Consider the following 12,368-nt stretch of genomic DNA (forward strand, 5'->3'; position numbering starts at 1 on the left):
ATCTGAGGGCAGGGGTGCCAACTTGAATACCAGTAAAATTCTGTGGGGCCCAGGAAAGCCCCACCCCCACATAATTGATCACATGATGCAGTGCACACACGCCAAATATTTCATTGTGGGGGCTGAAGCCCCCATGGCCCCTAGGAGTTGGCTCTGAGAGAATCCCAAGGGCCAGATTGAGAGGCCCCCACTTTACATAATACTTTTTGCATCAACCTTTTTCTCTTAACAAACATGTCCTTAAACAGGTGAATTAGTGCTTTGCAAGAAAAATATGGCTAAATTTTCCAGCTTCATAGTATCTCCTGATCTAAAACACAGGAGGCGGTAATTAGGAGTACATAAAAAACCCTGCCATGTCCACAACAGAGAGCTTTAGAATGGCATAAGGGAGATAAAGCAAGACAATCAAGTGGTCATTTTATCCATCTCTGTGCTTTGTGATAGCCAGAATTTCCCAGGAGTTTCAAACTGTCACATTTATGTTCCTTTCTCACAAGACCAAAGCTCCCCAAAAGATCTGGAGCACCACAGAATCAAAGAATTGGAAGGGATCCTGTGTATCATCTAGTCCAACCCCCTGCAATGCAGGGATATGCAGCTGTCCCATAAGGGGATCAAACCTGTAACCTTGGTGTTATCAGTGCCACCACCCTTTAACCAACTGACTTATCCAGGCATTCTTCAAGAGTTTGCTTTCTTACCTTTTCCTGCCAAATATTTTGCCATTTATACCATGTCTTTCAGGTTTACATGCCTGAACGCATTTATTACTGATTGCTTTAACTCACTCTGGGGATTGCTCTTTTGGCTGAAAAGCAAGTGTTTTTAAACAAACAAACAAAACAAATCAGGGGCAGCCTTTGATAATCTTTTGTTAATACGGCCCTGTGTGAGGTCAAGTGGTCTGTCAGTAGAGCATGAGACTCTGAATCTCAGGGTCATGGTTTTGAGCTCCACCTTGGGCCTCGGTCCAGTATACCTGAAGGAGCGTCTCCACCCCCATCGTTCTGCCCAGACACTGAGGTCCAGTACCGAGGGCCTTCTGGCGGTTCCTTTGTTGCAAGAAGCCAAGTTGCAGGGAACCAGGCAGAGGGCCTTCTCGGTGGTGGCGCCTGCCCTGTGGAATGCCCTCCCATCAGATGTCAAAGAGAAAAACAGCTACCAGATTTTTAGAAGACATCTGAAGGCAGCCCTGTTTAGGGAGGCTTTTAATGTTTAATTGTTTTATTTCATTTTTCTGTTGTAAGCCGCCCAGAGTGGCTGGGGAAACCCAGCCAGATGGGCGGGGTATAAATAATAATAAATTATTATTATTATTGGGCATAAGATTCCGGCACTGCAAGGGGTTGGACTAGATGACCCTCATGGTCCCTTCCAACTAAAATTCTCAGATTTTATAACCCCCAATAATTAAGGTTTGCCCAACAAAGTCCTGCTCTGACTATAGCTTGGGAACCCCTGGACTATACTTTTTGTCCATATGTATCTAGATTTATTTTTAAGCCCAAGTTGCTTTGTTTTTCTTGTAAAGTTTCTTTGGAGCCCTTTACACCTAGGGAGTAAATAAAGGAAGACAGAGCTCCTGCCACCGCACAGCTGCATAAATCCAACCAGTGTGGACTATAAATCTAAATTCAAATGAATACAAAGAAGCCCGCAAGTGTATGCAGTATATATCCTCACTGGAGATTCGAACACGCGACTACAGGGAAAAGGGCGGGCCTTGGAACAAGAGCAAGCGCGTGGCGTCGGGAACTGGATTGGTGGCGAGCTGAGCCAAGAGGCGTGGCCCAATCAGAGCCAAAGGGCGTGGCCCAACGGGACTGAAGCTTGCGCGCGAGAGAGGGTGGAGCATCGCTTTGAGTGGAATGTTATGGGTGCGGCGCTTCCGGGTCGAGTTCTTGACGTCCCAATCCAAGCCAGGCGCGTTGTGGCCCGCAAAACGCTATGAGGCAGGCTCGGCGCATGCGCTCTGAGAGGAACCTCAAGCCGCAGCTTCTGCCAAGCGCATGGGCAGTAGCGGTCTCTCCGTTTCCTCGGCGAGCGCATGCGCGGTGCTGTCGGGCGGTGTCGGTTCCGGGTAAAGCAGCGATAGGAGCGGCTGCAGGAGATTCTTGACCAGGTCGGCCATGGCGGCAGCAGCGGCGACAGCAGCCCCAGGCGGGGCGGGGGTTGTGCCGGGACCGGGAGCGCCGAAGCTGGGAGTGGAGACGGTGAAAGGGCAACTGTTCGACGTGGGGCCGCGCTACACGGACCTGCAGTACATCGGCGAGGGGGCTTACGGCATGGTCTGGTGAGTGAGCGCGAACCGCGCGGAATGGCCCTGTCCGGGCGCCGTACCCGGGCAAGAAGCCTGAGGCTTGGCTGGCTGACCCGCCGAAAGCGGCCCTCCCGGCCGCCGTAGCCTTTCCGACAGGCTTCCGCCATGTTGCTTCTTAGTTACTGAACCCCGACAGAGGCGCCTGCCGTGCTCTCGACGTAGCTTTCCCCGCCCCGACCCTTCTTTCCGCATCGGCTCCCGTTGCTCCTCCGCTCCAAGGCTCGCCGCTGCCCGTTGCACGCGCAGGGCTCTCCTCTCGGCTGCAGCCTTTTTCTGCAGATGCTCTTCTCCCAAACTGCCCTGTGAACTAGGAACGCGCAGAAGAAGCACTCCCTAGCCCCGCCAAGTCATTGTTGGGCTCCGAGCCCCTCCCAGGGACTGGCCCTTGCCGGTCCGCTATCTCCTTGTGCCAATATTTGCCAGCTTCCTTGCTAATGCCTCCATTGTTCGGAGGCTGGCTGGTGCCTGTCTGCTGCTTTCCAAGGGCGCTTCTGTGCATTTTTATACCAAGGTAGCAAGAAGCTTGGTGGTCACAGCCCTGGTGCCCCCTTACCACTGCAGCACTTTGGTGGAGAAGTTGCATCTGACAAACTTCTTATTGTACGACTGTTCGCACCAGAGACAAGTCTTGCAAGTCGGAGGCTGGCTAACCTGCCTTCTTGGCAAACCTCTCATTGCCATGTAGTTAAGTAATGGGGGAATGCTTAATGTGATGTCAGCCCCAATCCATGCTTCCACTTTTTACACTACTACGGTATTCCTGTAGGCTCGATAGTTTTGCCAGCCTTGCTAAATGCCATATTGAGACTCTTAGTGTGTGCTCTTTTCTAGACTTGGATCAACACTAGGCCTATAGTTTTTATATTAATGGTAGGCTATTCCGATCTCTGAACCTTCAGAACTGTTGTACAGTATATGCTTCATTTGTGCCTCCAAAAGTTACCCAAGATAGGGTATTCTTTGCAATATCCTATTGTACCAAACCTAGCCACCATATTACACCCAACAGTTTGGGTCTGGTACGTAAGCTGCCAGTACCTGTAGTAGTCAAACTGCGTAACACCTTTTATTCTGAAGTATTCATTATCTCACTAAGCATCTGATCTTCTAGGCTTCTGTGCTTACACTCCATGTCTTGAGAGCTTTACAGTAGGTATAGGAAACATTTGGCGCTGCAGATGTTGCTGAACTACAATTCCCATCAGCCCCAGCAAGCATAGTCAGTGGCCAGGATGATAGGAGTTGTAGTTCAGCAACATCTGCAGGGCCAGAGCTTCCCTGTACCCTGCCACCTAGTGTCGACTTTTTAGGTCTCATTCTGTCAACTCTTGCCAGCTGCCAGTACTTGTGCCAAGTGGTGATAATGGAGCCAAACAGTTGGGTTTTCCTAAATAATTGTATCATGCTATTTGTATTGCTATGTCTGCTATTTCCTCCTCCTGTTATCTTTCTGTCCTTGTATTGATCCTATTGACATAAGATCCAAAACCTTGGTGTACATTTGGGGATTTCTGATTGGCTTGCATGGAGGCAGTTCCCCTTGTCAGTTGTTCTTGTGGATCTCCAGACTGTTTTCTTTCAGTGGGGGAGAGGAGAGGGGGGAAAGGCATTTGGCAATTTGGAGAAAGAATGTATGCAAGCTTTTATACTGAGGAGACAGTCTATGTATGTGCAGACCCAGAGGTTGCCATCTGCATGTGTCTTTTGTCTTCCTTTCCCCACAGCTCTGCCTACGATCATGTCAACAAGATCCGGGCTGCCATAAAGAAGATTAGTCCCTTTGAGCACCAGACGTACTGCCAGCGCACACTGCGAGAGATCAAGATCCTTTTGCGCTTCAAGCATGAGAATGTCATCGGCATCAATGACATCCTGCGTGCACCTACCATCGACCAGATGCGTGATGTGTATCCTTGCAGACCACTGTTGTCCCTCCCAAGCCTGGAAGGGCACCTACATGAAAAAATGTTTTGATGTCCAGAGGCTGTGGGAGTCATACTGTGATCTGCATAGAGTCCTTGAATCAAATATGCAGCTCTGAGTCTTTGGCTGGCACACAACATAATGCTGTGCTGTGGAATTGCTGGGAAGATTGTGCCAGCATCCACATTGGCTTCCTGTTGTCTTCTGAGCATGGCTCTGGGTGTTGTGCTTTTAATGGGTTAGGGCTAAAATGATCACTTAGATCAAGAATGCTCTTTCAGTACCATGCCTCTGAATAGGTTTACATCACAAGCATGTGAAGAGGCAGTGTTATTAGCAGCATCATTATCAGCGATACATTCTGCTTGGCAGTCACTGAAAGTGTTAGCAACATTCAGTATCTGGCTGGACCACAGCTATGAAAATCCAACTCAGCCTGAGGGACAAATCGTGGGCAGCTCAACAAGGGGTGTGTGCACTTTATGGTTCCCCCTTCCCCTCCCAAGATGCTCCTTTACATACAGTACTACTATTAAAGTTGTTTTTCTTGACTGTTGCTCTTGCTCCCTCTTTCCTGGAGGGGGCACCATTTCTCCCTCTGCAGATATATAGTTCAGGATTTGATGGAAACTGATCTCTATAAGCTGCTGAAGACCCAGCAGCTCAGCAATGACCACATCTGCTACTTTCTCTACCAGATTCTCCGAGGGCTGAAATACATCCATTCTGCCAATGTGCTTCATCGGGACCTGAAGCCCAGCAACCTTCTCATCAACACCACGTGTGACCTGAAGGTGGCATTCAGCAACTTTTGCTAAACTCTTTGCTTCCCTCTCCAGCTGACACCAGCCTTCTCCCACCCCCACTCTGCATTTTGCAACCTTAGATTTCTGCTCGTCCTGGGTTTGCTACTCATGCCCATCCCATTCAGGTTTTTTCCCCCCCTCTCTCTTTCCTTACAGATCTGTGACTTTGGCCTGGCTCGGATCGCAGACCCGGACCATGACCACACAGGTTTCTTGACGGAGTACGTTGCTACTCGCTGGTATCGAGCTCCTGAAATCATGCTTAATTCCAAGGTAAGTTAGTCGGAGTGAAGACAAGTGATGCAAAGTTCAGTTGGAAGTGATGTCTCTCAACTTCTCGGGGAGGGCGGGGATTAACATAGCCATGAAAGCAATATGAAGACATTTTTTTAAGTTAATAACACTTAGCTCACACCCACGAGATGGGTCTTTATTTTTTCAGTAAATCTGAAAAACACTATCAAAACATCAGCAGCAAAACATACAAAATGCTAATTTCTGCCCCTTCCTTGCCCCCTTAGTACCCACCTGTTCCCCATTGCTGTTCCCCACCCTCCTTGAATTTCCTGTGCTGCCACCTTTCCATCCATTATCTGTGATGGCATTAAAGGACCTCTCTCTTGTATTTCATGCCCATGTAGCCAAGCTGGGGAAAGAGAGATGTCTTCCTGAATCCTGTACTTTTGCTGGGGCCATAGTTTCAGGCTTTCGATGCCTCATAAAGAAGGGAACCTTAGTTTTCATTCTGCCAGATAGTCACTGTGCAAGGAGAAAGCAGTCTCCTCATGAACCGTAGGCTGTTTATGCATGGCCAGGAAGCCCAGAGCCTGGTTCTCTTTCCATGTCTTTTACCCCCTTCTCAGGGCTACACCAAGTCTATTGACATATGGTCTGTGGGCTGCATCCTGGCTGAGATGCTGTCAAACCGACCCATCTTTCCTGGCAAGCACTACCTGGACCAGCTGAACCACATCCTGGGTAAGGGGAAAGTATCAGGGAGTAAAGCATTTAGTATTGGAGGGGAGAGGTTTTTTGTACTCACCATTGAATGGCCAACTCTGCCGCCTTCTTGGTCTCTTTTCAGTGCCCGAGGCCTTGCTTGTTACAGAACTTGAAAACTATTTTCCCTCTAGGATTTGCCCTGTCCAATATATCCAACAAAGTTCTATCTGCCATCTCTACAGGTATTCTGGGTTCCCCATCTCAAGACGACTTGAACTGCATCATCAACATGAAGGCTCGCAACTATCTCCAGTCGCTGCCCCAAAAGCCCAAGGTTCCCTGGGCCAAACTGTTCCCTAAGGCTGATCTCAAAGGTAAGGGAGGAAGAAGGCAAAGGGTGTTCAGCCACTTCTGTGTCCCAGCGTGGATTGCTCATTGTTGTCCATTCTCACATTCCAGTGTTTCCCCTACTATTTGCCTAATTATACTTATCAATATAACCTAAGCCAGAAGTCTTTAAACTCTTCTGTTTCATGCTCACCAGTAACTGCTGAAAGAGAAGGGTCTCATTAGCCTGTGAAGGTTGCAGTTTCCCCCTCACTGTTCAAATATAAATGTTGCTCAGCCACCTGCATTTTCACCCAGTGTGACCAGGACTTTTGTGTGTCTCATCACTCTTGCCATGTAGGGGTATGAAAATTAGCATGTGCTAAAATTTCCTTTTGATGCAGCTATTAATGATATAAGAGCTGTGGTCTTGTTTCTAACTAATACATAAACACACAGCCACACCCTAGACAAAGCAATGGGACAGGCTATACTTGAATCCAAAGGAACTGCTGGGACTTCAAATAAAAAACAACACAGAGCAGCTTTATGCAGACTTCTAGAGGAAAGCTGGCCAACTGAGAAGCATCTGATTTGAAATAACTCATTCCCTGATAGGGGATGTTCATAATGTTCTGTGCCCTCAAAACTGAGGATAGGATAAAAGTTCTTAATTAGCATTCAGAGGTAATGCCAATCAAATTGTCAGCTACCAATAAAGGTGGACAAAACATAGTGTTGATGCTAATGTTAGACCCCCTGAAGCCTAGACAATTGAGAGAGATCGCACTGTGCTTGCCCGCCAGAGAGATCGCACTGTGCTTGCCCGCCCGCCGTGCTGGGAAACGGGGCGGGAGGGCGCCGGAGAGATCGTGCTGTGCCCGCCTGCCCGCCACGCGGCAGCGCCTGTGGCAGCCGCGCTGCGCCCACCTGCCCACCGTGCTGGAAAACGGGGCAGGAGGGCGCCGGAGAGATCCGGCGCACCACGGCGCCAGGGGCGCTTAAGTCGACCCTGGAGTCCTTAAAGACCTTAGATGTTAAAAGCTCAACAACTTCACAAGTATGTGCGACTTGTCAGCGTAAGGCCAATTTCAAAGAAAGGATTCGGGGGGGGGCAATTGCAAATGGCACACCTTACTGTTAAAGGTCTTGCTGTTACAGGTCAAATGGTAAAATCATTGGTGTTACTGAACTATGAAAGCCATAGTTATTACGCACATAGAGATTCTGGGGTTATGGTGAGCAGCTCTCTGAAAACATCAACTCAGTTGTATCATTGCTGTGAAAAAAAGGCGCTCTGATTTTCCAGGCACTCAGATATTGAATTAATTGGAAAGGGGTTGAGAATAACACTCTGGTGCCTCTCTGTAAACCTGTAGCACAGCGTGAGCTAGAGTAGTGTTGTTCTAGACCACACCCAGGCCAAGTAGGGTAGTGCAGACCGGGAGAAGGTACAGAAGTGAACAGCCAAGGTAGTCATGTGTGGTGAAGCATCTTCCCGAGGAGGAAAGAGCAAAGCGTATATCACATAAAAAGGGGTTAGACGCATTTGCATGGTGCAATTGTGATGTCGGCAGCTGCCCATATTCACAACAGAGAAAAGGAATGTCTGCTTCAAAAACAAATACACCTGTGAATAGTGGGCACAAAATGGGGAGAACTGTTGCTGCACAAGCAGGGCATGGAAGCACCTACCTGGCCATCATTGGAAACGGGATGCTGGGCTAGATGAGCCCCCCTCCTGATCCAGGAGGGCTCTTACTATGGGATGCTGTCAGTGATGCCACACAGCCTTCATTGCTCTCTGCTGCCATCTGTGGCCAGATTCCAGCCCTGCAACTATTCGTTGGCACAATTGTGTTTGTGTGTGTATGCACGCGTTTTCTTCCTGTTGCCATCTGCTGTCTGGCTGCTGATACTGCATCCTATTTTCTCCCTCCCCCCTTTCCTTTTTCAGCTCTGGACCTGTTGGATAAAATGTTGACCTTTAACCCTAATAAGCGCATCACGGTGGAGGAGTCCCTTGCCCATCCTTACCTAGAGCAGTACTACGACCCCTCAGATGAGGTACTGGACGCTTTGGTTCTTGGGGTTTGACTACCGTTCCAAGGGGATTTGGGAGCGCAGGGTGAGGAACAAGAAGGCGGGAGTGCAATGGGCTAGGATGGGCAGGCTTGTGAAACGAAGGATTTTGGGGACCAGGATTCCTGGATTTTTACATCTCTCCCTTTGCTCCACGCTTAGCCGGTGGCAGAGGAGCCTTTCACCTTTGACATGGAGCTGGATGACCTGCCCAAAGAGAAGCTGAAAGAGCTGATATTTGAGGAGACGGCACGGTTCCAGCCTGGCTACCAAGGGCCCTGAGGGGCTGTTCGGACCACTGGTAAGTCAAACAGCACTGTGGGTCAAAAGGTGGCTTTAGAAAAGCTGCCTGACCTTAGGAAGGCCAGCTGCGGGGCAGAAATACGTTGGTCCAAGTTACACTCACATGATCGGTGTTGAATGCGGTGGTTCTGAAGTGGCTTGTTCACACCACCTTGTGATGATGAACTTGTGACATCCCCTTGGTGGAGATTCCACTTCCTGGTACCTACAGTTCCGTGAATGGACTGGGGGTGTCCAACGAGGTGGAGCAGATCCTTGCTGCAAGCCACTTAAGTTATGAAATGCACATGTAAAGGAACCTGGAGAGAGTTTTATCTGAACTTTGCATGTGTATGTGGCCAGAGAAGTTTTATGTTGCCTGATCATTGCCTGCAAATACTTAAAGCATATACACACACACATACACCATCCAGTTGTGAGGCATTATCGATACTTGTTAGGTAGACATTTTTGCTACTACAAATTTCAGAAATGTGTGTATTTGCTATGTGGATGGTTTTGTTTGTTTGTTTGTTTCCCCGCTGCAGCTAAGCGATTTAAATGTTGCTGCATCTTGTGATTTGTAGACAAGACTCCCGAGTATCAGCACCTGTAATCTTCATAGGATCTCTTTTTTGTTCCAGGTCTCTGCTTCACCAGGAGATGATTTGGGACTGTACCCAGCTCCCCTACTGGATTTTAGAGGGGAGCACAGGATTCAGGGGGTACCAATTTGGGGGTGCCCCTGTCGACTTGCTGTACAACTGCGCTTTGCTACGTGGCTGTGAACCCTGGTAACCCATCTCTGGACCCCCTTAATGTGATGTGTCAGGGTGAGACCCTGGTGCCCAGGTTGGGGAAGGGGAGGGAAGTACCCTCCCCTACAGGAGGGAAAGGAAATCGGTTTCCTCTGTCCTTTAACCCCTCCCTCAAAGAAATTGAAGGGAGCGGAGTGTCATCTCCTTTTTTTGGCATTTTATTGTCTTTGTTAACGAGTTAATAAACTAATGCTGATTTTTTTAGCAGGGCCATTTTCTGATCCCTTGGGCATTATTAACAAAGGGAGTTGAACCTAAATCCTGGCTCCTGGACTCTCCCTCTTGTAATCCACAGAACCACATGACTGTTCCAGAACTGGGAACAGAGCCCAAGGGTTCTGACTCCTCCCCCCCCCTACACTCCTTGAGAACTCACAGGAGTCCTGGTTCCTCCCTGCGCAAATGGAGGGCATGTATGTGCTGGTTTTTTTGTCTGCTGGTTAGTGCCATTTTTCAAACACCTTCCATGCACATCTCTAACCTTAACTCGTCACTGTGGGCAGCTGTTGTGCAGTGCAAGATGAAGATCTTTACAAAGCTTGAAAGGTGTGCCTGGTTGGAAGAGGGACAAAATGTCTCCCCCTTCTGCTTCTGTGGCTGTGCAGATGAAAAGGAAGGCTTTCAACTTCATTTGCTTCCTCTCTTAAGGCGAGGTTTGTGGTTGTCTGCCTCTCCCCCCCCCCTTTCCATTTCGCATCTTGATAAATTGGGCAGTTGGGGTATGTGAACCCTTTAACATCCCTCAAGAAACCAATTGGCCTCTGCAACAGCACTGCACTTTTGTCTTCTTGCTGCTACAAACTAACATGGCTGCCCTCTTAATTCCCCCTCCCTCCACTTTCATCAATGATGTTCTTAAACAACGTGTGCAGAATTTTTAACCCCCCCCCCCATTTGCCTTGGTCAGATCAAAGTCCAAAAATGATTAGGGGCCTGCAGCTATGGGCAAACATGAATTTTACAAGGGAGGGGAAAGGCTGGGAAGATGACGGACGATCACATCTTGTGTGTCCTGAGGGGACAACCCAGTTGCCCCGTAACAACCAAACTCTCGAGGGGAGGAGGTATTTTGGATAAGCGAGCACTAAACCAGGAACAAGCAGCTAGACTGGTGTCTGCTGAAAGTATTGGGAATGAAGCAACCTTGGTTGAAGGCAAAGCTTTTGGGAGTGAGCACTACTTTTTAGATGGACTAACTTATGGATTTTAAGCCCTCCCATCTCTGTGTGTGCCATTTTGGGGAGGGGGGTACCAGTTTGGATGAGGAAGAACTGCCAGAACCTTCGGGTTCCCAAAGACAGAAATTTTGCAAGCAGAAAAACAGGAATGTGGATTTTGTCTGTTTGTTTGTTTCCTTAGCTATCTAGTTGAGTGAGGAGGAAGTCTCTGTTCAGACAATGTTGCCTGTTTGTCCATCCACGATGGCATGCTAATTGGGCTTCCTCCTGGGGCGTGTAATACTATGAGGGAACTTGGATTGAAGGGAAATAATGCCTCCCCCTCCTGCTTTGAATTGTATAAAAAGACCCTGAAATAAATCATTCCTTTATTCCTTCAATGCCTAATTTTGTCTTGTTTTGGAGGGAAAACATAAGTTCTCAGTCAGCTAAAAATACATGCACCTAAGTTGTTTTTCCCCCAGGAGGGTGTGGGGTGTCGAGAGAAAGAAGAAGCTTCGGGCAGACATCTGCCCCTACTAAACATCAAGAATGAAAACTGGCCCAGAAGGAAGACTTGGCTGCAGGACTAGTTTTTCAGTTAAAAGTTTAGTCCGCACAAAAGCACAATGAAGATTCATCAGAAGTACTTGCATATCCATTGTACAAGGGGTAGTGCTGCCTTGACTTCAGTATCTTAATAGACATGACTGTAACAGGAAGGAAGTGGCCTGTGGTGAGAGGGTGCAAAAGGAGTGTTAGGACAGGATATGGGGACGGCTGCACGGCTGCGAAATCCTCACCTTTGCCGTCACTGCTTCCAGTCTTGGATCTTGCAGGCTGTAAACAGATCTGTGTGTTTCTTGAGTTTTACAACGGTGACCAAGGGGCATAGTAAACTTGCCCATAAAAAAAACCTAGGTATTTCCAGGATTACAAGAACACACCAGAAAGCAATTCCATATTTGATAGTCAAGAATTCAAAGCTAATTCCAAGTGCTCCCCTGGAAGTCGCTGCCTTGCAGCCTGCATTGCAGGATGACCCTTGGTGTACCCAGGGGCGTAGTAGGGGGTGGGGCGCCCTGGGTTCCACTCTGGGGGAGGGTGACACTCTGCGCCCCCCGCGACACCCAAGCCGTGCCCCGGCGCCCGGTAAAAAGCGCACGCCGACAGCTTGCTCGCAAACCTGCTTGGTGCGTGCTTTCCTTTTTCCGGCTGGAGTGGAGGCAAGGGGCGGGCCAGGGAGGGGCATCAGCGTTGCTCTATAGCGTGCATGCGTCGGGACGCACAGCACATGCACGCTACGAAGCGGCGGCACAACAAACCCCACGAGCAAGCCGCAGAGCAAGGCTGTGTCGTAGCGCACATGCATCATAATCCATGTGTGTCGTGCGTCATGACGCATGCGCGCTACGGACACCCCCGCCCCCTGGGGGGCCTTCGGGTTTGCCGCCCCGGGGGGCCAAGCGGCTCTGTTCGCCAGTGGGTGTACCTTCTAAGTCTACAGTGCTATGATTCTATGCTGGCATGAGTTATCCTCCTTACCTGACGTAGATTGCTACTCATTCGATGATTTTTGTCATGGGATAACAGGGAGTTAGCATCATTCCAAGCCACAAGGGGGAAGTAGGAAGGAGACAGCTGGAGCTGGTGCTTTTCCTTGTCTGCTCTCTCTGATGGGTTGCTGTTGTCCCAAGTGGAGATGGCA

At 49.0% G+C, this 12,368-nt stretch overlaps 1 protein-coding gene across 1 annotated transcript; it reads left to right on the top strand.

Moving 5' to 3' along the window:
* The first annotated feature begins 1,979 nt into the window (after nucleotides 1–1,979).
* Nucleotides 1,980–11,061, top strand: MAPK3 (mitogen-activated protein kinase 3). Its single transcript, XM_035135470.2, has 9 exons — nucleotides 1,980–2,296; nucleotides 4,048–4,230; nucleotides 4,851–5,040; nucleotides 5,209–5,325; nucleotides 5,916–6,030; nucleotides 6,237–6,368; nucleotides 8,279–8,388; nucleotides 8,566–8,704; nucleotides 9,330–11,061. The coding sequence occupies exons 1-8, from the start codon at nucleotides 2,133–2,135 to the stop codon at nucleotides 8,683–8,685; spliced, it is 1,131 nt and encodes a 376-aa protein (XP_034991361.1). The 5' UTR covers nucleotides 1,980–2,132; the 3' UTR covers nucleotides 8,686–8,704; nucleotides 9,330–11,061.
* Nucleotides 11,062–12,368: the final 1,307 nt, after the last annotated feature.

Source organism: Zootoca vivipara, chromosome 13, assembly GCF_963506605.1.
Source record: "Zootoca vivipara chromosome 13, rZooViv1.1, whole genome shotgun sequence".
In the NCBI taxonomy this organism is placed as follows: domain Eukaryota; kingdom Metazoa; phylum Chordata; class Lepidosauria; order Squamata; family Lacertidae; genus Zootoca; species Zootoca vivipara.